Genomic DNA, 27,477 nt, shown 5'->3' on the forward strand with positions numbered 1-27,477 from the left:
CTGGTATTTCCTGGTATTTCTATACCCTTAAATTTTACAGCAAGTTGAGAAATAGAGCACTGTTAATGACCTTACTGCAGTCTTCTTTATGCTAGGTAGAAAGTATCCTAAAATCACTTCAGTGTAAATAGAATGTGATAAAGATATGTTTGGGGGATAATTTTTCTGAGGTTTCTTTATAAGAACATTTAGGAAGAGCAGTTTTCTATCTAGTTTGCATTGCCATGGGTGCGTTTTTTCCTTTGATGCACATAACTTTAGTGAACAGAGGAGGAAACTTCAAGTTTAATGGAAATCACAGACATTTAAAAAGGAGAGCTTTTTTTGAACTGTGTTCTCCTTGCTCAAGAGCCAAGTTAATTTCTGTGGTTTAGTTAGCAAGTAAATAAAGTCCATTGTACTTCTAATAGAAATGGATTTATAAATTTTGATGTTTAAAGAATATGAAAGTTAATAAAAAAGTTACTCGTAACCATCTTCTCCTACCCAAATGAGTCAAGAGTGTAAGCCCTTAAAATATAGGATGAAATGAACTATTTTTTAATAATTTCATAAAATGCTTATTGTGTTCTCATTTATTTGGAAATAATGCTGAAACATTTAAGTGTTTAATAAGTGTTATCTGTATTTTTTTTTACTCTGGTGTACTAAACTTAGATTCATGTTAACTTAGTACTTCTCTTTATTTGAAAGAAATCACTGACATTTTTGAATATGATTATAATGTGAACACTAGAAAGAATAATGGGATATTGTACCTTTTACAGCGTTTTTTAGACATTCAGGGTTCTTGTACCATAGGATGTTGACAGTTGGCTTGGTATGAATTTTGCCTGGTTAAAAACAGTTTTTACTTTTGCAATTTTGCGTAACTCTTTTTTAAAGATATTTCCTGGACACAGATAGAAAAAAAAGGAATTTTCTCATTTACTTACTCTTGCTATTTTACCTGCATATAGGGGTAGGAGTAGGTACAATTCCGGGGTTGCACTCTTGGAACATGTAGTTACACAACAGAGCCTCAGCAGCTGGCCGGCAGAGTGGGCTCACAGCTTTCAGTTCATTCCAGGCTGTGTGAACCAGTAGCTCTTGGGCTTCCTCAGGGTCTGCGTAGGAGGTGTTGAAAAAAACAAGTGCATCTTTTGCCAGGACTGCATGACACACCTCCCCTCTGTACTGGGCGCAGTAGCCTTGGTTATCTTTCTGTGGTTTACTGAAAGAAGCAATGAACAATGTTCCATTACATGTCATTTCTTGGCAATCGTTCTGGGTTTTTTTTTTTTTTTTTCAGTTTCCACATCTGCATCACAGAAATAGGAGAAAACTATACTAGCAAATTAGCTGAAGGTCTCCATCTGAATATTGTCTTCATTCCCAGCTGCAATTATGTCATCTTGTTTAGATTTGCATAAATGTTGGTATTCAGCCTTTAATTATCATCACATAAAGGATTTAAAACAAGAAAATTTAACATTTAATTTATGGACTTTTTTAAATTGTTAAGAAATCTCATATTAATTTGAAAAAAAGGTAATCCAATTATACATCTTCATTGAGATATAGCTCATGCAATTGCAGCAATGACCTTGTAGAAAATACATCTATACTTCCATGTTTTGCAAAATAGGCTCCTTTCATTCATATTAGCCTTTTACTAATTAGCTAACGTGACTTTTATTCAATGACCCCATTTGTGGAAAATGTTTTAAATAAGGGCCTTGAGTAAGAAAACACTAAGCTTGTTGGAAGATTCGTGTGAAGTGAAAGTACACAAAGAAATCATTTATGGCTCTGGCTGTTACTGAACCTGGTCTGATGATTCCGAGAGACAGCACCCAGAATGTTGTGCCTTAAGATTCTCTGTCAATGGGGCCAGCTTTGTGGCAGAGCAAGTGGGTGACACCAGTCTCCTGGATAGGCACTGGCTTATGTCCTGGCTGTGCTCCATTTCTGATCCAACCTCCTGCTAGTGGTCTAGGAAAAGAAGTGAAAAATGGATTAAGAATTTGGACCACTGCCACCCACATGGTAGACCTGGTAGAGGAGCCTGGCTCCTGACTTCAGCCTGACCCAGCCTTAGCCACTGCAGCCATCTGAGGAATGAACCAGTGGCTGGAGGATCTTTCTCTAAGACAGAGATAGAAAGATCTTCAGTGTCTTCAACCTATCACTTAAAAACTTGATAAAGGAGTTGGCAGCAGGAGCAGGGGAGGTGAATGCAAAGAATTCCCGCTGTTTTCTGCAATGTTTTCCAAGTGCTGTGACCCCTTGTGTCTAGTTAAAACAGTGCTTCTCTGCATACCAGTTCTTGATGCATTTGGTGGGTGCAATTCTAGGAGCAGCTGGTTCTGTTTCTCATAGTGGGGCAGAGGTCACCCAGTTCCATTCACAGAATGCTTGTAATTTTGGTTAACCTGCCAGATTATCTTCTAAAAATGCTGCTTCATAACGCACATGGGACCAAACCCTCTCTTGCCTGCTGCCAGACGAAGCATAGCTGACTTCTCTTTCAGGAAGGCCTCTTTTTCTCCAAATTGGCAGCAATGGATAGCTGATCCCAAATTACTCTCAATTAATTTTGTAATTGACAAATCTGTGTCACTGACTGAGATAGTTACATGATTCTCACCGCACCTCTTACTCTTTCTCTCCACATTAGCATGTAAAAATCACATTCGATAGGACATCTTTAAATGCTCTTGTGTTTGTGAATGTATGCCCATTTTCTAAACACACCACTTTATCCAAGAGCATCCCCATCTTTCTCATTGTTATTTCCTCACTGCTCCAGTAGAAACTCCATGCCACTTTCCCCCCACATATCTCTTGGAAGCCCACTTGATGGCTGTGCCTTTCCTCTGATACAGACAAATCTTCCCTTACAGAACAACTGCCTTATCTCTCCTTGAACTTTACCAACAAAGTGTGTATCTCAGGATCCTGGAAATGTTTGTACTACTCCAAGGCTAATGTGTCCCTCTGTGATTCATTCTCTAAGGTATAGGTCAGCAAATAACATCCACAGAGAAATGCTGCTTGATGTGCCTGTATCCCACAGTGGAATGACTTGTTTTGTGTAATGGCTATATTTTCAATTCATTATCTACAGATGTACAACAGGGAAGGCAACAGTTGTTGGCTTGAGTAGTTGGCTTCCTGCTACCTCTTTAGGAGACTCGGATTGAGTTCCAGGATGCTGGTTTTGGCCTGACCTACCCATGCCTGAAATGGACATTTGGGGAGTGAACAGGTGGTTGGAATACTCTATATCTGTCTTTGACTCTGACTTTCAAGTGATTTTGAAAAAGGTTACAGGCAGATACATTAAATGGCATGTGAACGAAAGGTGTCATCTTCTTTGGTGGCCTGCATTGTATCATGCCCATTACATTTGTGTTCTATATCCCTTCAGCGGAAAATCAGCTTCCTTGTTTGAGGATCAGTAATATTTTGTCTCTTAGAAGTGTGATAATCACTTAATATCACTAAGAATTCAAAGGGTAAATAAATGCATCAAACCTAGATGAATTGGGGTAACTTTGGCCAGATTCCAAATATTCTTAGGCAATGAGTTTTTTCAGTCTGTGGAGTTGGAATCAATGGCTAAGTTCGCCATTGCTGTAGCCCTGGAGTAGGGTGTTTAGTGTAGTAGTTACATATGGTTTTGACTCTGTTCGCCTGAAGTCAGATGGAGGGTTTCAGTTTGATAGTTGTGCAATCTAAGGGATTCTTGGTGCATTAAATTCTTCATTTCAAGTTACAAATACAATAATATTTTTCTCCATATAGTCACTGAAATATTAACATGAGAAAAGTGATGTTCATATTTTTGAACATTTGGAGTACATTTGTACTCAAAAGCAGCTGTAATTGTCATGATTGCTACTCCTAATTAATCTTTCTGTATTTCAGGTTTAGTATTGGTAAAATTAGAAATTGTTACTACATTTCATAGAGTTTTTATGAAAACTCTAGTATAGTATTGCAAATTAAAGTTTGTTGCAAAGTATTCCATTCCAGGGTGGTACTTTCTCATGCTCCGGATAAAACTACAAGGCAGGGTCAGAGAGTCCATTCTGGGTTCAACTTCCAGCTCCGTTATTTGCCAGTTGCGTAAGCCATGTGAATCTCCTGGTCCAAATAAGCACTCCTAGATCCTTTTTCTGGAAAATAGAGGTGGCAGTGTCGCCTACTTCATTGCGGTGTCTTCAGCATATCAAGTTCTCAGCATCATACCTACAGATAACTACCCAACAGATGCTACTATCTTTATCTTCATCATTATTGTCTAAGAGTATCAAAAGGATTAGACAGTTTTGAAAGGCTACAGTCTCTGCAAATAAATAAGTGGTATGCCAAATTAACAAAACATAACAAAATAATACATCGGTATGATAACAGTATCTTACCTCCATTCTACTAACAGGTAAGGAAGTTCCCACAGGAAATCAAATTAAAAGAGAAAAGAAAACAAATAGTTAGCACACTTTCATCTTCTAATTTGAGACAGTTTGGTAAAAAATAATCGCTAAGTTTCTAAAGAGTTTTCTGCTTCCACTTCATGTCAAATATGGCAGTAAGAAGATTTGGAGAAGATTAGGGAGACAGTATCTTCAGGAGCTATTTCAACCATGGGCACTGTCAGCTCCTTTGCAAACTGAATCAATCACGAAGAGCATCAGCTAAGGCCCCAAATTCCCCTGCATTAGGTACCAGGAGACTTTGCCTTAAGAATCAACATGAGTGACAAGGAAATGTAAGATGGGAGATAGTAAAGGAGAACTTAGAAGGCAGATATTCCCGTAGAGCCAACTGACTTCAAGGGCATAATCCGTGCAGTCAAAAAGGTCATAAGCTTAGAAAGCTTAACTAAATGCTTACTGTAATACTCTGCTGTAACTGTTCAAAATACTTAGTGTTTTCTTAAACAAGGGGCTTTGCATTTTTATTTTACAATGAGCCTACAAATTTTGTAACCAGATATGCCAAAGGAAAAACTCAGGGCTCTAAGCAGACTCCCATCAGGAGAGTTCCATCTCAGACCTGCTCAAACATGAGACCCTGGAAAGGGTAAACTGTGGCCCGCATTTCGGCATTGCACCATCTTACTTTTGTATAGGAGGCTTGAGACTTTATCCGATTTTTCAGGCTATGTGGGTTGTTTTTTTTTGTGCCTCCACAATCTTCATTTAAAAATGAAAAGTAAGGGCCTGGTGCAGTGGCCTCGCAGCTTGAGCATGCCCGGATCCACATGGGAGCCAGTCCTAATCCCGGATGCCCGCTTCTCATCCAGCTCCATGCTTTGTGACCTGGAAAAGCAGTCAAGGACGGCCCAAAGCCTTGGGACCCTGCACCAGCGTGGAAGAGGCTCCAGGCTCCTAGCTTCAGATTGGCTCAGATCTGGCTGTTGTGACCTCTTGGGGAGTGAATCAACAACAGAAGATCTTCCCTCTCTCTCCTCCTCTCTCTATATATCTGTCTTTCCAATAAAAATTAAAAATAAATCTTAAAAAAAGGAAAAGCTAAACTGAAATATGGTCTAATACTAATCTGCTGTATGAAATTATCTGAATATAAAACTCTACCACCTTTACAAGCTTTTTACATCCATTTTGATATTTTAAAGTTTCAAAATGAACTCCTTTTGATTCAATCTTCCTGAAATACAAAATTTCATATATTTAATCATTCCATTGCAAATATTGGAATGGTCGGTAACCAAAATTATTTGAAAATGATGTATTAGTTGATGTTCTAAAGCATTATCAATTAGGCTTCTTGATAAATAACATGCAATGTGATCAAAATAGTGATCAATTCTTCATTCTGGTGAAATAGTAGTAACTCATGGAATAGACACTGAGTATGTGATAATATGATTAACATACACATATAAATATACACATATATACCAGGATATAGACCCTTTTAAAATGGAATCAACAAGAAGGCAAGGATAATCAAAATTTTCAAGAAATACATTTTTTCTAATAAATATTTTTGGCGGAAACATAAAAATGTAAGAAAGCAGTTATGTTTTGTGCATTGTCTAAAGGATCCTGTAAGTGCTCAAAATTAAATAAAATAGTAAAAGGCACAGTGTGTTTATAAATTATAAAAATAAATATTAGCAATACAAGAATATTCTGAAATACTTATTAACTTTTACATTTTCTGATCTATATTATTAGCAATATGTTTCTTTTTTAACCATGAATTTTAAACATTAGTTGTAGTAGTCATCAGGTTAAATGAAGTTAGGTAAGCTAACTTGAGGCAAAATGGTATTAAGTGAACTAACTTTGGATGTGTGTGTCTATTATAAATATACTCATCTCATCTAAACATGAGTATTTTTATCCCAGCTATTCATTACACAGACTCCCCTTGTGTTTGATTCTTTTCACCTGTAGTTGGGATGCTCGCAAGTAATCATAGAAAATACATAAATGCGTACATGCATGCACACACATCTTGACATTCCCTTTAGAATGTCCAGAAGGGCTCAATCACCACATCCTTGATTTTAATAATAGGCTGTGTAATCACAGAAACGACCATTGTACTTAGCCATCAGGTGAAGATGGGAGGGCATTCTAGTAGGAACAAGAGAAATGGAAATGAATTATATCTCTGTCTCCTCATCTTTAGATTTTTGTTGCTGTTATACTCTCACACAATATTCAATGAGTTTCTTTTCAAACTAAAACCTAGAGACTACCATCCAAAACCAAGAGTTTTGGTTCTAAGATGACATCATGCGGACATCTCCCAGCCTCAGGTGCTGATGTAGTTTGGCAACTACCTCCCTCTCTTTCCCTATCTACCCCATACAGGAGAAAAGGGAAGAAAGAGAAAATCAGAAACATTTGTCTCACCCGCCATCCCCCATGCCTTGACCCCAGCCTTTCTAATTGGTGGTCCTCATGGGCATGCATCCTTGTCAACTATGTAAACAACGTGATAAATAAAATCATTAAAAAACATATTACAGGGCAGGTATTTGGTGCAGTGTTTTCATTACCACTTGTAATGCCCACATGCCATTTTGAAGAACCTGGTTCAATTCTTAGAGAAAGAGAGAGATTCCATCCAGTCCCCCAAATGGCAGCAATGGCCAGGGCCAGTGTCTGGGTCTACCATGTGAGTAGCAGAGACTCAGATATTTGGATCATCATCAGCTGCTTTCCCATGCAGAGTTATCAGGGGCTCATCAGCTGTTTGATATGGATGCTGGTGTTGCAAGTGGCATCCCAGCTCATTTGTCACAGTGCTGGTCCCCCACCCCAGCTTCTTGTTAATGTGCACCCATGGAAATAGCAGACATGAGAGACTAGAATGCATGAGCTCTGGTTTCTGCATTCCCTAACTCCTGGCTGTTACAGGCATGTTGGGAGTGAACCATTGGATATGGGAACTTTCTGTCTTTCTTCTCCCATCTCTGCATTTAAAATGAAATGAAGATAACTAACATAACTTATTTTAAAATAGTATTACTTTCAGAAAAGAGCCACATTTCACTGCTGCTCTTAGAACTACCGAGAAGTTAGAGTTTCATGTGAGTTCAAGCAATGCTAGGCAGCTAGGTTACAAGAGGACTAGATACCTGAGAAATGGACTCTGTGGTAGGAAACTGTGGGCTTCCCTGGTAGGACTTGGGGTCAGAGGTTACAGCTAAGGAGACTGAATCAGTGTGGCACTCCATATTTGGGCAGTGTGCAATGCAGAGGTTTCACAAGATCTATGTGCCTATGGTAGAGTCAGTATTCAGATATCTGCAACACAGAGACACAAACCCATCAAGGAATAGGTTATTCTTTTTATTTTGTATGATGCACCTGCTAGGTTCCAATAGTGATCTGCTATTTACCAGATATATGAGTTTAGAAATCTCTTTGATTTTTTTTATTTCCTCCTCTGTAAAATGGGGATAGTGTTCTGAGGCTTGAGTGGATTTGAATTCTCTCTCTCTCTGTGCATCTCCCTCTCTCTCTGTCTGCCTCTCACACACGCATATGTGTGTATATATATTACATATTGTTACTGGAAATGCCATTTGTACTAATTGGAATTACTGTTAGAGAAGTAGCAACAGTCAACAGAGAAATGAATGAAACACATTCTCTTCAGGAAAAGGCAATTTCTCTAACTTTTTCAGAGAAATTACAAAAGTAGAGAGAGTATAGATTTAAAAAGTTGTAGCCAGTTATATTTTCTCTTCTCTCCATTTTTTAGAAAGAAAGGATGGTTGTCAGTGAGGAAGGTGAAGGAGAGACTCAAGTTTCTCCTTAAGCTCTCCTTAATCTTAGGTTTAAATCTCACCTTAAACTCTCCTTAATCTTAAACTGTGTCAGGCAGGCAAAAGCCAGGAGCCAGAATCTCAATCCAGATCTCTTGTGTGAGTGGATGGAGGGAACCCAGTTCTTTGAACCATTACTGCTGTTTCCTGGGTCTGCATTTGTAAGAAGTTGGGTCAGGACCCGGAGCTGGGCATCACACCCAGTTACTCTGATATGATATGTAAGCATCTTAACCTCCAGGCCAAATGACTGCCTCCACACAGTGGACTTTTAAACTAGACACAATTATGGTTTTTAATCTGTCAACATTAGTGAGCAACTAGGAAAGGATTTGCTCCTCAGAGGAAATGAAGATTTTAGAAAATACAATCCTTCAGTTCCTATGGTTGATGCATTTCCTCCAGGTACTGTCAACTTTCAATTTTGCCATACACTTACCACATCTGTAATTTGGATATTGGTTACCTCTCCATTTGCTGTTGAATTTATGAAGTTCTTGAATCCGCAGTGGAGGTTTTAGAAAAACTTTTGTTACAAATAGGGTTTTATTCTATAATGAGCTCCAGAATTTTGGCTCTTTCCATTTAGGTCACTTTGCTCAGGGACAAGAGCCTGCATCCTTCTAGTAGACAGAAAAGCTAGATTCCTTTGAGATTCTTCCCCAGTCGTGTTCTGCAGCAATAACAACCAGACTTGAGAATAACTGGTAAGAAAACAGCAAGATGTATGCAAGATTTTCAGCACTCAACTGCCAGAAAAGTCACTGGGAGATGGCTGAATAAATACCACAGATTTTATATGTACTTCCATTCTGAAAAATAAAAAGGGCCTAGGAGATGCCTTCTCTTTTGTTTTGATATACAGGCTTGGATCCGGAATTGCTGTTTCAATAATGTAAGAGATACTATTGACACTTCAACAGTTTCAAATTAGAGTTAAAATTTACATTTTACCAAACTATGGGAGAAATCTGCAGAGATGTTTAACCAGTTAACATTACCAAAGGACGGGAAATAGGATGAAAAGAGCTGCATATTATTGCTGAATGCTGAGGGAAGTGGTACTTATATAACCCAAACCTTAGGGCAATTCTGCTGAGTAACTAGAACAGACAGAAGGGAAATGTGAAGTTAAGTCTTCCAGAGAAAATAGTATGTTCTTTCAAGGAGCAAAGACAGCTTGTAATAGCAACTGTGCCTGCAGAGTTATTGAAACATGAAATACTATCATTGCATTTGAAAAAGCCTTCATTTTAAGATGTAGAAGAAAGATGCAATGGTGAAGGAATCCCAACTGAACTTGAACTGTGGTTATGCAACAAAGTGGAGGAATCCACCATGGGGGCAGGGTTTGGCGAGGGCTGGGGGGAATCCCAGTACCTATAAAACTGTGTCACATAATACAATGTAATTAATAAATAAATTTTTAAAAAAGAAGAAAGATGCAATAGAATGGAGATGAACCAGTACCAAAGAGAATGTAGGCACAGTTCTTGGGAAGAGAGAATGAACTAAGATAGATTTCCACTTCAAGGGAAAAAAATAAAGAAAAGAGGTTGATTTCAGATTAAGTGATAGTTCTTACTAAGAAGAAAATGAAGGAACACTCGCTTTCTTTGGGCTTCCGTGTGTTTCTTACAGAAAAGTCTCCAGTCAAAGTATCTGCTTTTATTTGTTTTGTTTGGAAGGGAAATATGGAATAAGGGACAGGGAAGGGATCTAAGACCACTATAATCATAAACAAGTGATCTCTCAAAACCAGATTTTCTGAAACATCAAAAAAAAATTCTGATACTTTTCAATACTCGTTGTATCTCTAATACTATCTGGAAAAGTTAACAACACTTGGCTTTCTTCTGAACATATGGCTCTCTAAACAAGAGCGCTGCCCGATGGTAAAAAAAAAAAAAACACCTCACCTTCTGCATCTAACCAGAAAACATCTGGTAGCAATTTAGTGTGGCTACTGGCTGTTACCCATTAATTCTTTTTCCTTTTATTAAAAACAAAACAAAATACCTTTAGTTAACTTAAAGCCAGACAAAGCCACCATGAAATGTCAAGGGATTGTGGGTGTTTTATTGATATAAACTCGCTCTGCCTGGGGTGGGTGAAGTGCTGAGTGGTAAAGGGACAGATGATGTGTGCCTGCTGTGTGACCACAGGCCTGCAAATTGTCTGCAATGTGGGGGGAAGTGGAAGCACAAACATCAGTCAGGAACAGAGCATGTAAAATGACGATATATTAAATTACCTATATCAATTATTATATGGAATTTAAAGTTGTGTTTTTTGAATAATAGAGTAAATCCCCAGATTTAATGTCTTGCTTGTAACTCACAAATGCAGAAGTTCACAAACTGTGGCAGCCAATGAGGAACCAGATTAAAAGGATAAAGGACTATACACCTTTACAAAGCTAGCCCAAGTGAGGCACTGTGCTTAACAATCTATTTCATTACACTACAAAGAATGTATTGTGGCACCACCATAATGAGTTTCTTTCTGCTTTTTTGACCTATGTTAAACTGTAGATCTGCCAAACCTTCAGTGAAACTGAGTCTTTTAGTGGGAAACTAAAGGTAAAATGGAAACTTGCATGAAATATGCAGATTTTAAATTATAGTTGTTGTAACAGCGCAGCATAATTAATAATCTAACCTACAGACGGGGCTCCCTCCCACTGCTAGTGTTTGATCTTGCATTCAGTACATCTATCATGTGTATCTTTTTTTTCTACACAAAATCATTCACAAAAAACCACAAATATTACCTATAGGTTTGATGAATGTGGCAGAGATTACAGCTTTCTCATACCAATTCTCTCCTTTGTCACTAAAAGAACTTTGGTTTTTGATTATGGCTAGTGATATCTAACTGAAAGACTAAATTTCCCTGTCTATAGCTTAGCTAGGAATGATAAGTTCAAAGTTCTTGACAATAAGAGTTAAATGGAAATGCCATGTGTTATTTCTGGAAAAATCTTGAAACACAAAGAGTGTGTTTATGTCCTCTTCTGTCTTCCATCTTGCTGCTGAAATATAAATCTGGTGACTAGTGTTCTAAAATTCATATTGAACTTGGAAGACAAGCACTATACCTAAGGTACAAACTCAAGGGCTTAACTATCTATAAGCAACTGTATCAACCCTGAACTATGTCTTAACTTCTTTTACATAAAAGAGGAAGAAGTATCTACTTTATGATTTTTATTTTTTGGTGTTTCTTCTATACTGTGCTTAACTATAACCTAACTAATTGGGTAAGAAACATAGATTTTGAGTATATTTTCATGACACATAGAAGAGGCAACACTTTCCACCACCACACAGCAAACTTTGATTCATCTTTTTATCCATCTTTTCTCTCTTCTCTTTCCAAATACCCAATTAGACAGTCTCTACCCAGCCATCTCTAATATTGTTTTTCCTTCCTTAGAGTCGGGGTCTATTCTCACGTCTCTCTCTTCCTTAATGACACTTGCCTGGATTGTGCTTGCTCCATTTCTCTTCAGGAATGACTTTACATTAGCAAAGCTTTTGCTACAGTCTACTAAAAGATGGTAGGAATAATAATGGTAGCAGTGACTCATGATTCATCAAATGCTTTCCATGAAGTTATTTAATTCTGACAACTCTGTGATGCACTGTCCTATTTTACAGAAAGTGAACAATCTGTCTGTGGCAAGAAAAACTTCTATCCAAAATTCTCACTTATTTTCCTACAATGGAGTTTTCACTGGGTTGCTTCCTAAGAGATTGATTATTAGGAAGCTACATCAGAAGTAGGCACTCAGACCCAGACACTTATATCTGGCTTATGGTCATTTCAAATGACATCTTAACTTCTGTGCAAAGTCCCTGGCCTGTCTTTAAGGTACCAAAAGTTCCAGAGTTTAACAGTCAGTTTATCAGGGTCATTGTAGAAGGTAAGAGTGTTGGTAGAGGTAGGAGTGGCTCTCAGTAGAGGAAAAGTATGATCACAGACTCATCTTTGTATTTTAAACTAGATAACAGGCCAAACTTTGGGCCTCACTCTTGATTAGAACCTGTGTGAACCATTGAGAAAGGGAAATACAAATGTGTTTTCTTTTTCTGAATCCCTGTGTCTGTTTTGATGGCCTCTAGCTGTCTCAGGCTGTGCTCAGTACAGGGATCATGGTCTGTCATGTTGGTCTCTGCCACAGGGCTGAGGATTCTGATGACAAAGGGAAGGCATCTTGCCAAATACCTGGCATCTGGCGAGTTTAACTCACAACTTGAGCCTCTAGTGGTTGTGACTGGAGGGGAAATGCAACTTCCTGATTCCTATGGAGAGGCTCCAAATTTTTTTTCTGACTTCTTCTGATGACTACCAGCAAATGTAAATGACTCAGGAAGAATTATATCACATTTCTCAGACAATTCATGAAGATTTGGGCAGACACAAGCAAGGACTTTGGTCTTTATTTTTTTGTTGTTGTTGTTCTTCAGGCACTAGAAACATCCCTAGACATAGTCCCAAACACTGGATCAGCTCTTTCCATTCTCAGTATTCCAGCTGGGATAAGTAAATAAACAGATGGAGTAAAGCTTCAAAGTGAAACTTGAGGCATGTGTCAGAGGGGGCAGAGGACTCAGAACACGATGAGAGGATGGGGCTAACTGAAGTGAGCAAAGAAATCTGTTGTGGTAAGGCAGTGTTGCCACACTGGCAAGGGGAGAACTGTGTTTGACTTGGAGCTCTGGACCTCTGTCCAGCTCACTGAGGCTTAAGGAAACAGGAGTCAAAGCAGATGACACACAAAGGCTGGAGGAGATCTGGGAAGCACAAGACCATACTCCTTCAAAGTGCTCCCGAATTGAAGTGGCTTTAATATCTCGTTTCCCCAAGGTGGCCCTCATCCCTTGGAGTATAGGTCCAAGGGGCAGTCTGGGGGGTGACTCCTTAATGATTCCATGGGGACTTTCATGAGGTAAGAACAGAGCAAAGAGAGGAAGAAAGAATGGCAGATGCCTGAAGAGGTTTGGAGCACTTCTTTAGTGGCATTTGTGATACTCTTACTAGATCTTCCCTGGAATGCTGGGTAAAGTGGAAGATTTTCAGATCTGCAATCATTAGTGACACCAACCATAGCACAGATCTTCAGCTTTCATGAATTAAAGCAAGAAATACCATTAGATATGCAGAGGTTTCCCAGAAAATAGAATTATTTCTGATTTCTCATATCCAAAAAGGGTAGATTTTTTAAAATATTTTCCTTTTTTAAAAAACAAGTTTTGGTGGAAAATTTACTCCCTCACTTGAGCCCTAACATTGTGCCCTATTATGACTCTCTATATAGACAAATTTAAGCATACATGCAGTTCACAAGAGGACAAGCATCCATGCCCAAGTTACAGGTTAACTTCTTTATTGCTCTGCATATACTCAAGTCTCTTGATGACTCCTTGGAAGCAAGTGTAAACACATCCTTTCCAGAGTGGGTAAAGTCTCACTTCCTGGGTCCCCAGGTATCCCTCACTTTAAAGCTGACATCTGTACCACTACTGTTTCCAGAATCAGGGCCAGTCAACTCATTGCTGGTGCCAACTGCATGACCCTTGCCCTGATGAGGCAACTTATGTTTGTCTGCATTCCACTCTGTGCAAGTCCCTGCCTGTATACAATACTCCAACCATCTTAACCCCTGCAAATCCCTCTTTTAGCTTCCTTGGAACACATGTATAGATATATTACATAAACTTGTTTCCATTTATCTGTAATGTAAAAAAAAAAAAACAGAGGAGAGGCTGGAATGGTGGCATAGCAAGCTTAATCCTTCGCCTCCAGTGCTGACATCCCACATGGTTTCTGGTTCTAGTCCTGGCTGTTCCACCTCTCAATCCAGCTCCCTCAAGATGGCCTGGGAAGGCAGCAGAGGATGGCCCAAACCTTAAGTCCTTATTCCTGTGTTGGAGACCCAGAAGAAGCTGCTTTTGGTTCACAAATTTATTTATTTATTTTTAAGGTGTATTTTATTTTTTATTGGAAAGACAGATATATAGAGAGAGTAGGAGAGACAGAGAGGAAGATCTTCCATCCATTGATTCACTCCCCAAGTGGCCATAATGGTAGGAACTGTGCCAATCCAAAGCTAGGAGCCAGGAGACTCTTCCAGGTCTCCCACGTGGATGCAGGGTTTCAAGGCTTTGGGCCATCCACCACTACTTTCCCAGGCCACAATCAAGGAGCTGGATGGGAATTGGGGCCACTGGGATTAGAACCGGTGCCCATATAGGATCCCTGTGTGTGCAAGGCAAGGACTTTAGCCACTAGACTACCACACTGGGCCCCTGGTTCACAAATTTATGTTGGCCCACCTGTGGTCATTGTCACCATTTGGGGAGTGGACCAGGAGATGAAAGATCTGTCTCTCTCTCTATCTCTCTGTCCTCCTCTATAAATCTGCCTTTCAACTCTCAATGGGATTGTTGAATATATCTTGATAATAGGATGCCGGACTTTCTACGGTTGTCTATATCCACAATGTCATGACACACTTGATGGACTTGTGACTTTTGCTGAAGGACCATATTATTGTAATAGCATAGGAAAAATTGTGGGGATGGAGCAGAGGAATGCAAAGGGTGGGAGGGGAAATCCCTGAGCCTGTGGAACTGCAGTATTAAAATTAAATTTTTTTAAAATTATTTTTTAATAATCTTACTTAGTTGATTAGGGAACAAAGTGTCAAGGGCTATAGGGTGAAAGTGGGTAATACCATTGTTTCCACAGCAATATCATTTTACCCTGTATCTGGGGTCAGGGAAGAAAAACAAAGGGAAAAGCCCCACCTAACCTCCCACCCATCCCAGATCCCCAACGGGAGGCACGCTCTGAGGGTCCTGCTCATACAGTTTTGATAGTTCATCAGTTCTGGATTGCTGCCAATCTCTCAGTTCCAATCGCAATGAACTCTATTCAGAATCCACTGGCTAACAGTCTCTTCATGGTTGGGGTTCTAAGATCAGCAGTTCAGTTGGAGGGATCTCCAAAGAAACTTCATCTGAGATGGTGTCGGACTCTGTACTAGCAAACTCGCGCAAGAATCAGGCCTGGGATCATCTCAGATAAAATTAAAAATTTTTAAATATAAAAAATCTGTCTTTCAAATAAAAATAAATAAATCTTTAGAAAAAAACAGGAGAGATGAATGATTGCAACTAATTCAAAGTCATAACAATTTGTAAGTACTTAACCATCTCCTGGACCTCCTTGTGTTCTTTTGTTTTCTTTTGTTTACATATTGTTGTCCTAGATCCCACTCCTCAAAATCTCAAATGTTTCTTAACTCCATCTCTGACTCCACTGCTACGTTGCAGCACTTGTCAAGCTGATTTCTGTCCTGGTAGGTCCCGTGCTTCTGTCCTTTTCGATCTGCACTAACTGATGTTGCTGTTGTTCGGACCCTGCTTACTTTTCTAGATTCCTGCAAGAGTCTCCCAACTGCTTGCTGCACCTCCCAGCCTTGCGACTCCCCGATATATGTCAGTTTGCTGAAGGATCTATCTTACCAAAGCACTTGTTTGCTCTGAAATAATTAAATGAATCACAAATGGTGGAGGAACACATTAAATTTACTCCGATTGTTTATAACCTGGCTAGTGCCCCAATGTAGCCCCTTTCTTCCCTATTTTTTTTTACCTCATTTATCTCTATAGTATTCTGGATTTGCCAATGAATATTTTTTAGAAATATTTTAGCCTATTCCTTTCATCTCCACAAATTATGTTCCAAGGGAACCTATTTCTCAAGGATTTTCTTAAATCCCTGCCTGTCTTTTGCTCTGCTGTTACACACCGTCTCTGCTTCTACAGTAGGATACATTCTATACCATATTATATGTGGATGGGTGACTTTCCTTCTTGGCTGGAAACCCAAAGAAAATGGTACTCACTTATGAATTAGGCTTTCTTTCGTTAATATGCCCAGTGCATTTTATAAATGCCTGTAAAAGTGCTTTATTAATGGCGAAACACTACATAGAAGTAATCTCTTATATTACTTGTAAAACTGAGTTTGAATTTGTTAAGTTGAACCTTGCTGTTCTCTGGAAAGATGATATCCCGTGACTGTTACTAGGACTCTAAACACCACAGGCAGATATCCCTGAGGGAGACAGTAGAGGGAACCTTGGCATTGGACTTCCCTTTTTCCATCAGAGGCATCGTTCAGTGCATCCTAACTAGTTCTCAGTGACCTCTACTAACCTTCTATGAGAAAATCACAGATGTTACGGCAAGCTTCCGCACCAGTGAAGATCAAAGAAGTAATACTGTAATAAGGAACAGCAGGCTCTGGGGAGCTGGCCCTGGGAACAGGTTCACCCAGTGCTTGCCTTACAAGTCAGGCCAGGCACCTCTTTGCTGATCCGTGGGCAGCAGGCACACTGTGACTATAACATGCTTGGCACTTCCTGATACAGGGGTTGTTTCAACTCTAGTAATTCCATAAATGTTCTCAGAAGCCTTTGAGGAATTTAAATTTTAAAAATAAATCTTTATGACTTGACTGAAACATCCTAGAAATCCATGAGCCAGCTCTTTTCCTGGAACATACCTGTAAGTCCTCCTATCACATGCATGAAACAGGAAGGGGGAAAATCCAAGGGTAATGTTCATAGGCTATAAAAACGCCTTTGGGAAAGTCATGTGGAGATTGACTCCATTGTATCAAGGCATCTGCCAGTATACTCTTCCAGAGCTGTAGGAAGTTCGATGCTTAGTGATAAAATCAGTAAGGAAGGAAGGAAGGAGGAAAGAGGGAAAGAAGGAAGGCAGGAAGAGGGAGGGAGGAGGAGAGGAAAGAGGTTAAAGAGCAGGAACAGAGAAAGAAGGAGATAGAGGCAGAAATAAACTCCTAGAAGCTATTACCTATCACTTGAGAACATAATTGATAATTTCAGTTTGAGGTAATAAATCAGGCAAAATCCAGGCCTAGGTTGCCTCTGGAGTATTCCCCAAGAAGGAGCAGAGGAACCCAAGGGAACTAGAGTAATACATAAAAGAAAGAGAATGTTTTCCCCAATGTAATATGTGGAAAAGTGCCAATGCCCCCTTCTCCTGGAGCAATGCAGCCATGAATGGCCATCCTACCTGCTATACTGATGGTGGCTGCTGCCTTTGCAGTGCTAAGCTTCTCTCCATGCCTGTTGGTAGCTATACAAGTGTACAGTCCTGGCTTGGTGATAAACAGCTGCAGTCTGGAGTCAATCACTCGATCTTTCACACTTTCTTGAATGGATCCAGAAGAAACCTGATGAGATAGGGGAAAATAAAAGATAGAACAGATCAAGGAATCCTTAATATGCTTATTAAAAGACTAGTAGGAAAAACATTAAGTTACAATAAAAAAAGCATGTGACAAATTGCAGAAATAGCAGGAAAAAAAAGTTCCTTGCCTAAGCCTATCAAATGTCTCATAATGTGACATTTAGCTCTCGTCTCAAGCAGGTGTATTTTGCTGCACGTTATGAATCTAGATAGCTTTATAATGCATTTTGGAATGAGCAGACTTGTAAATGTCTTGCATTTTGTGATTGTTTCCTCATTGATCTTGGAGCATGTGGATTTCTTTCATCAAGCCAGAGACAGCCTTCTCAAAGACAAAACAAACACGATCTATTTATCCTTACTGCTTTAGGTTAGAGCAACATCAACAATTGAACATTGCAATAAGGCTACTCTGAACCAACTAGTATGCAGTGACCTACCAATCACAGATCTTAGATTTGCCCAAATCAGGCAGTCCTAGGCCAAATCATCAAAACCATCCAATTGATCCACAGACTTGGAAACACTAACAAATGATTATTGTAAATCCACTAAACACTGGGGTGATTTGTGATACAGTAATAAAAAACTGTACAAAACGTGAAAGACATACTGTGTGGATCTTCCAACATGTGCCTTCTAGGATTTCACATTTCAGAGCTGATTTCAGAATTCTTGACTCATCCTCATACATATTCATCACATCGATGGTTATCATGAAAACATGGATGTGAGGCATGACATGCATCATGTTGAATCACTCAAATGCCCTTACAGAGCCAGAATATAAGTGTACTGTTAGCACACAGTTGACACTTCCATGCACATAAGTGCTTATTCTCTAGTTATCATCATTCCTTCTCCATGGTAAAGACAGCTGTCTAAAACATTGTGTTAAGTTGTAGAATTAAAATTTGCACCCTAATTGATCTGACACCAGGGACTATGCTTTTAATCCTCATGTTCCCTAATCCTTCCCTAGTCCTAGATTACAGATCAAATAAAGTTCCAATACAAAAGAAAACGGTAGCAATAATATGAATCAATCAAGCAACCATGAAAAAAATAAATGCACAACAAATGTCATTGTTAAGGAGATGGCCTTCAAAAAATGGTTCAGTATTTTTCTTGAACATTCTATCATCTTTTGATACTTATTTTAACTCCTTATGGGTGGGAGAATACTGGTAGTTTGAGGAAAATTTGAGAGGAATGTCAATGAAAGAATTAGCTCCTGATAAGAATGGACTTTTTCAAGGGAAACCAGGCAGAGAAGTGGATGTGGGTGGCATAGTTATCTGAACTTGGTGGTCTCAAAAGAGATGCTTCTGTCCAGAATTAAGGAGTAGGACTGATGGTGAGAAACATGGAGCCAGCTCCTCTGTTTTGCATGAAAGAGGATGTTCGGTTAGACCAACAGAGAGGAGGGAATCCCTGGGGTGAGATGAGCTTTTATCCTAGCCGCTGGGTGGCTGCTCTCGGTAAGGATAAACTGAGGCCCTCAATTAAGCACTAATTAGTGAAAGGTTCGGTTAGCATCTTTGCCTTTTTAGCCTTTATTTTCATTTCTAATCTCAATTGTAAGATAAAAACTAGTTTATGTGAGTATAAATTGACTTTAACTGGGAAACTCCCAAGGCAAAATAAAATATTATAACGTTTTCCCCAGCTAAGCCTACTGGAGTCTTTCAAAACTTAACAAAAAGAGAAAAATACTGTTGAGACATAGACTTAGCAGGAAATTCCAACTGAACTCATCATTATACTTATCAAAGATGCAAAGTCTTATGGATATGAGTGTCCGACATGGGTCAAAAGAACTGAACAATTTGAAATATGATTTCGGACTCTGCTTGAATTTTGATACAAAGAAACAGTTTGAAAAAAATAATAAATCTTCAAAATCCATGTGCTCAATTGATATACTTCATGTTATTTCCTATTTTGTGTATACATGTAATCACTCTCTAGGTCCTATAAGTAGTCTGCAGGGCCGTAGTATGACTGTGTGATGCATTGGAGACAAGCAGTCCTCCAAACCATGCCTAGCCACTCGACTATTTTCATGTTCATCATAGAAGTCATCCTTAAACACCTCTCAAGGTCACAGAAAACATCCTTGCAAAGAAAAAGAAGCATTTTTTTCAACTGTCTGACTTCTCTTCTCCTGGGCCTCATCCAGGTGTTGAAATACTTTGCCAAAGGGACCAGCAAGGTTGAGGCTGGTGGCTGGACTGTGACGTGGCTCACACATGCTTTTCCTTACCCAGAAATCCTGCTTGATTCAGCTGGGGACACATGCAGAGAAGGTCCTGTTAACTGAATTTATTTTTCTTTCTACAAGGATCACCCTGGCCAACAGCTTAGTATTTTTGATGACCTAAAAATAAAAACAATGCTTTGCCCTTGGTTGTGATCTTCTTGCCCTCCAGGATTAGAAGATCAAAGGCATGAGCTTTGATTGGTGCCCCAAGTGTTCCTAAGCTATGCTAAGGGATAGAGTACAGCTCCCTGGATGTATCGGCTCTGCATCCGTGGATTCAACAAAACATATATTAAAAGGGAAAAGAAAACAAAAAGAAATCTGAACATATTCAGATTTTTTTCTTGTCATTCTGTTAGACCAAACAGCACTGTTTATAGAGCAGTTACACTGTACGGGGTGTTGTAGATAATCCAAAGATGACTTCAAGTATGGGAAGATGTGCAGAAGTCACATGCCAATACTATGCCATTTTATGAAGCACCTCAGCATCTGCAGCATGGGAGGGTACCACATTCCCTGCAGATCACGAGGGACAACTCTGCTTCATTGAAATGACTGTATCTGGCCTTTACAATAAATACATAGTAACCTAGAGGAGCAGAATACCAGTTCTCTGCTTTGGGAGCAGTGTTTTTTTCTTAAGCATATATTTTAATTCACTTCACCTAGTAACCAATTCACTACAAATATATTTATCAAAGCATTATGCTGCTTGCCTTAAACTCAAGAGTAATACTTTAAGCAGTTCATGGAACATGTGCATGACGAAAAAGTTATACATGAATTCCTGTCTTTTTTTCTGCACTAAAATAAGCTTGTGTTTTCATTTTATTTTCTGTTATCATTTCAAAATGCTCTTCTACAATAAAAATAGTAATAACTTTAATCAGAGTAGCAGAATAAGAAGCTCTATCAAATAGGTGCCATAAACTAAGCCTGAGATAATGTATCTGAAAATACTTAAGGCAATAAAGTTGTATAGATCTGTGGAATATTTTTGTTTGTTGATAACACTGAGTTCAAAGAGTCCGGATAATCTGGTAACTTCATGATTTCACCTTGGCATAAGAAGACCATTGCAAGGTGTTCTGCCCTCACTGACCCTATCTTGTAAACAGGTCCAGTTGGCCTGGTAGAACTGTCAAAGTAATGCCCAGTAGCACCCGTTACCATGAAGTTGCAATAATGCCTCAAGATATCATAAAAAAGAAGTTCTAGACTGAGAAACATGTTTCCATTGCTTCTGATTAAGGTAGCCTTCAGGACAACTTTCAAATTTGGTGTTCAGTTATTTCACCTACAACATACTACATTGTAATTCAGTTAATATAGCTAATAAATTAAGATGACTAAAACTATGTATTCTTAACTAAAAATACTACCTCTCAAAAATATGTACAAAATATAAATGGTCTTTCCTTAAAAAAAAACTTCAATAACACAACATGTGAAACTCACTATCCATTTCACAAAAATCTTCTGAATAATCCATCCACATTATAAAATATTTAAGAAATTGTATTTATTGGACAAATCAAGAGAGATACAATTTTCTACCTTTTTAGTTGAATGTTTAAATAAAAATACCTATTGGTGTAACTATAAATTTGTTGCTAAAAACACAAGTAAGATTTTTAAGTAAACTTGGCTCCATCCACACCAAACTGCTGTTTCCAATTTTGTCAGACAAAAAGAGCTTTGCCACTTATTCTGCAGTTCATCTGTGACTGCAAGATTCCATGGAAATGAATCACAGTTCCACAGGAAGTAAGATCTGTCTTAATCTCTAATTCTGCTCTTTGTCTCTAACTATTCAGAAATTTCATTTACTGGCATGTTCCTGGGGTAGAAAAGGGCCAGCCACAGTCTTCCGAGTACTCTTTGTTGTGCAATGAATACTAACTCTTGGTTAGTGAGAAGCCACAGTTCAAACTGCTTCATTCTGCGCCAAGTTTCTCCCAGTTCTGCATTAGTCTTGGTTCAGCCCCTCCAAGGATATCAGAACTGTGGGCTCCCTCTGTTCTCTTCAACAGACTTTCTGGTTTACAACTTTTAAAACATTAAATGCCTGAAATTGCCTCCTTTTCCTGCCATTTGCGTCAGCCTGGGCAAAGTCATCTTGATTTCGTCTTGGACATGGGTAGTGTTACCAAGAACTTGGCTGCAATATGTGCACATGCTCTTTGACTGTAAGAACTGTGGGTGTACTTTTCTTTCTTCCTGGAGGGAAGTCATTGTTAGTTTATTTCACTCCTGTTTTAGAATCTGAGGTGATGGATCTATTTTACGCCTACTTTTTATGAGCCAAATCTTGAAGGACTAAGTTGGGGCTCTCTATCACGCCAGAAGTAACCCCAACTACCCTCTTTTAATTCTGGGCCCCTTCAGAGATTAATCATCTCTGCTCTATTCTTAAGCACATATGAACCTTTAGAAAACACTGATTTTTTAAAAGCCTATGTCTTTCCATCTTTGTTTCTTTCTTCATGCAACAAGGCAAATGATTAGTCATATTGTCAGTCTCTTGATTTTTTCCTCAGGGTATCATATCAACCTTGAGTGGCTTAGAAGAGCCACAACAGCATTCACATAAGAGCTGTGAAACACATTGCTTCATATACTGCAATTAAAAATTGTACTTGAAATCTAATTAGACTAGTAAAGAAAAGTAGGCACCAAGTTAGTTTACAGTAACTTCACAAAATTAAGGCAGTGTAAACCCTGATGTGTTTGGTAGCGTATTCATTGTTGAATTTTTTTTAACAAAATCAGTGTCTAAATGGTAGACCAACTCCCTCAGAATCACATTAGCTAAAGATGTATCTTTACAACGGAAGCCTCCCAGTTCTCCATCTAATTTTCATACTCCAATGCTTCACATTGCACAGCTGGTAATTAACCTTCATTTGTTTATTCACTGTATTTTGAAAAAGACATTAGATAAGCAGCAAGCATCTTATTTTTTTCTTTAATTGAGAGTCAAGGAGTTAAGAGCTGGTGGGAGGGAAAAAGATGGACAGATTTCCCATCTGTTGGTTTAATTCTCCAAATACTTGCAATACCCAGGAATGGCCCAGGGCAAAGCAGAGAGCCAGTTACTGACAGGTCTCCCATGTGGAGAGCAGGGACCCAAGTAAAAACATAACCTTTTGCCTCCCAGTGTATACATAATCAGAATGCTAGAATTAGGCATTGAGATGAAATTCAAACCCAGGCATTTTGATCGGGCTTTGGACATTCCAGACTGGCATCTTAACTGCTATACCAAATGCCCATGCAAAAATGAAACAATTTTAATAATAGTTTAGATAGAAGTCTTTTTGAAGCATCATAAAGGAAAAAAATCCTACAGCATAAACCATATACATGAAATCAGCAATAATAAATCAATTGAAAGCTTGTGTTATGTTTTTGCAGTAAGACTTTCATTACTACTGGAGCAAACGTAGAATTTGGTGAATTTTTGCTGTCTTATGTTACGCACCAAAATTTCACACATGGACTCTTCTCCAACTCTCCCCTTCTTTTCCTCAGTTTTGTGTCCCGGTTCTCATCTTTTAGGGCTACAATCAGTCTTCTTAATAATAACAACATTGCAAAAACAAGAGTAGGTGGGGTGGAATTGGGTATAAGCAGAGAACAGCATGACTTTACCAAAATTCTTCCTTGGAACTTATTTTTAGTTGAGTGAGTTATGGCTAAGAAATATGAATTATATGTATATATAAAAGCATGAATGCGTGTATACATATGTATGTTTATATTTAAAACTTGATGTTTTTGTTGTACCTATGCATGATGGAATAACCATAATCAAGCTGATTAACTTGTCCATGATCTCACATAATTACACCTTGTGTGTAACCACACAGTTGAGAATACTCATAATCTACCCTATTAGGCATACAAGGAAACCAAACATAATAAACAAGAATGAGTGGGAAAACAGCATAAAAACACTCACAATGTAATCTCATCACAAGCCGGATTATTTCATTGCACTGTACTCATCCGCATGGTCTAAAATGATGACATCTTACCACCCTGCTCCCTCCCTCAGCCACATTGTTCTTGCTGATTCTCTGACATACCATGTACAACTTCATCTCAGAGAATCTTTCCTTGTCTTCCCCCAATTATCTACACATCTCCTTATTTTATCTTCTTATATTCTTCTCCAGAATATAAGCTGTTTGGGGGAGACAACACTGCCCTTTTGTTTGTATATCCATATGGCCTGAAATAATGTTAGGTTTCCAGATGTTTAATACCTTATTTGTGGATTGGATAAGTAAAAGCTTAAATGCAAAGTTCTTAGAACAAAACTTTACTCAAAATAATCATTTGATAGATATTAGCTACGTTATTACTATTAAAGGGAAGAAAAGAATGTTGAACTGATAAGCACAGATTCTAATTCAGGATGATGCTTCTCTGAAGTAGCTCCCAGCAGTGAGTAGTTTTTTACTGGTAAGTTTTATGAAAGTCATTTTACTTCTGTGAGAAGGAATTATTATCATTTATTTTACACAAAGGCATGAAGAAAGGATTTGATAGCTTTTGCTAGTCCTGATCATACTAGGAAATCAGTTCAGTTTCTATGATAGTGTCTTTGTAGGACAAAGGTGCTGGAAAATATCAGTAAATGATGAACCCGATGACAAAGATCAAGGTAGCCATAAGAACACGGTCTGTCCTGAAATGGACCGCAGTGGCTCTTCCTTTCAGGCATGTCTCCATGCCTATGACACTCACAGCATTTCCGTTTTCCATCCAGGTGATGGTGGGCACGGGGATGCCTGTTGCTGTACAGCGCAGGGTCACAAGGGAGCCAAAGGTGGCATTGTGAGATTCAGGAGCCCGCAGGATTCTGGCAAAAACTGTTAGAAAGACAGAGGCAATGAGTGATTGTCCTTTAGGGAATGACCAGCTACACTGGTCTTCAAAAATTACTATTCTGACCACGTGTCCCTATGTCTCAAGGAAAATAACAAATGCCACGTGCTGGCCTCAAAAGCCTTGATGCCATGATCTTAATCTTTCTCACCACTCAAGGACATGGTGAGCTGTTTCCAGTGAAGGAGCCTGTTCTTTTGCCTGGAACACTCACCCCTCATTTGCACACTGCAGGTTTCCTGTGTCTCTATTTAAGTCTCTAGTTAAATAACATTTCCTTACAAGGACCCTCCTAAATTTTCAAACATACAGTATAAGCTACACTCATTAACTTTTCATCATCTTGTTATCTTGATGGACCATCTCTCTAAAATAACCTGACTTATTATTTACATGTTTGTTGCTTCCGTTTTAAACCAAAAGGCTTCACTCTTTTTTAATACCTAGGATAGTTTCTGAACAAACACAGCCCCAAACCCAAGATAAAATTTTATTAAATTAATGAAACAGTTAATACTTTACACCTTCAACTATACTTTATGCAGGCAATAGCTTTTCAGTGAATGAAGTGATACAAATAACAGAAATACTGTTTAACACAAAATATATGGAAAAGTTTGAGGAATTTATATTCCTTTAGGAGGCTGAATCCCCACTGATTAAAAAGTATTTCTTTAGACTTGAAAAGATATCCTACCTTTAACTAGGCTTGCAGTTCATAATACACAAAAGGATATGTGCAATTACTGACTCATTAAACTTGAAAGAAATTTTAGAGAAAGCTGAGTGCCAGGTAATGTGTTTTAACAACAAAATAAAAATGATGGATAAGAAATATGAACTCAAATCTTCTGATTTCAAATTTAATCTTTTATTATAAACGTTTTTGATTGCCTGATAAGCAATCAATACTTTAGGTTCCTGCCTTTTGTTTCCCATGAATAAAACAGAGAACAAGATTTTCAAATGGCCCTCCTTGACACTATCCTTTGAAGATTAGCTATCCTGATTAACAGAAATTTGTAGAGCTTGAATTCTGCAGTAATGTATGGGGATGTAGCATTTAGCAGACAGGGGATATGTAGGACAATGGCACGCTAGTCATGGCCTGTATCAGAAGGGAGTTGTTACAGACTGTCATAATTCAAGGAAATGAGGACATGATGTGTTTGATAACTGTCTGCTGTGTGCAGATTTTAATTAATTTGAATTCTTGTGATATTGAAAGCTCTAAAAGAATGTTTTAGGCACACAGAAATTGAATCCTAAAAAGGTGCTATTTTTAAGAAAACAAAGCAGTTACAAGACAACTGCTAAACCTGGCGTTCAATGTTTAAGGTGAAGCTGAATGTAACTTGCTTTTAAGAAAATCCTGGAATCTGGCAGCCTATAAAAGGATCAATGGAGATGCAGTGCCATCAAATACAGTTAAATTACTCTCTTCAAATACATAGCATTAGAAAAAAATAAGGAATGCTGATTTACTATAGAAGAAATGAGATTTAAGAGGCACATTGTCAAAATGTGATGTGTACTTCTCTTGGGAGTCATTCTTCCAACTTAGTCTAAGTTCAGAGTTTGTGGGCTCCGACTCACGTTGTTGACAACTGATGGGCTTGGCTGGCATTCTGATAAAGGCGCACACAGATATTCTCCTTTACTAATGTTCTGTCATAATAATAATAGAAACGTGGACTGTATGCTCTGTGTGAGTTCATGTGCATCATGTTGTTAAAAAGCTTTCACAGGTTGGGGCTAATTTTTTTTTAACTCTTAAGATCACTGCATGAACCTGTTATGGATCCCATTGGCTCTGAGAATCCAAGACAACCAGAATCCTTGACACATTTGGACTTGGATTATTACAAATCTGAAAGGTGTTAGAAACATGTTCCAATCATGTTTACTGGATCCTTAAACATGAAAGAGAGCCTCTGGCTAAAGATGAGCAAAGTTATTGGGTACGAGTGAAATCTAGTTTTTTTTCCTCACTTTAATTTATAAAGGCAAAGGTTTGAATTTGGGGATTTAAAATTTTTCCTGGAAATTCAGGAAGCAGGCAAAGTTTATTTTATTTTAATTTACAGTTTGTTTCCCCTCTTGGCTGATATTGACGATACTCAGAACACCATTTAGGTTTGTTACACTATCTGTGATGATATTGTACAATCCCAGCTAAGCATAACTGTGAAATCATAATGAAATGGAGAGCCATTTCTATTCTAGGTTCAGCATGATTTCAGAGAAAATTTAACATGCTACCTTTAACATACCGGCCTTATCAGAATCTTTAGGTGGCCTCAGTGGGGCACATAACAGTATATAACGGGTTGCTATCAGCATGACAGCTAATGAGTGTCATGAGTGTTGATGTCCTCCACAAAGGAATTAGATAGACCCTTGGTGGGCTATGAGTTTCATTGTAAAGGGCAATGGATTAATACATATCAGCAACATCATAGAAAATAGACACAGGCAAGATATTTATCCCTTTTTTGGTTGTTTTTGTATGTTTGCTTTTTGTCATGGGCTATAATATGTGAGTTTGAGGCTTTGCTTCTCTTGGGCAGGTTTACAGGGCTAACTTTAGACTGAGAATCCTACATTCAAAACTTCGCTGAAGCCGCCAGTAATTCCAAAGACCTTTATGTCTTAAATATAGCATGTTCTGTCCTAGGCCTTCTCTCTGCCCTTCAAACAAATAAATAAAACTAAAAAAATGA

At 38.5% G+C, this 27,477-nt stretch overlaps 1 protein-coding gene across 1 annotated transcript in view; it reads right to left on the reverse strand.

Moving 5' to 3' along the window:
- Window positions 1-27,477, reverse strand: part of MUSK (muscle associated receptor tyrosine kinase) — an 87,792-nt gene that overhangs the window by 25,322 nt on the left and 34,993 nt on the right. The window contains exons 6-9 of the mRNA XM_004580909.3: window positions 24,614-24,738; window positions 17,416-17,575; window positions 4,410-4,416; window positions 950-1,213 (exon numbers count right to left, since the gene is read on the reverse strand). Coding sequence (XP_004580966.2) covers window positions 950-1,213; window positions 4,410-4,416; window positions 17,416-17,575; window positions 24,614-24,738 — 556 coding nt within the window. The remainder of the gene's footprint in view (window positions 1-949; window positions 1,214-4,409; window positions 4,417-17,415; window positions 17,576-24,613; window positions 24,739-27,477) is intronic.

This window comes from Ochotona princeps, chromosome 14, assembly GCF_030435755.1.
Source record: "Ochotona princeps isolate mOchPri1 chromosome 14, mOchPri1.hap1, whole genome shotgun sequence".
Lineage (NCBI taxonomy): Eukaryota > Metazoa > Chordata > Mammalia > Lagomorpha > Ochotonidae > Ochotona > Ochotona princeps.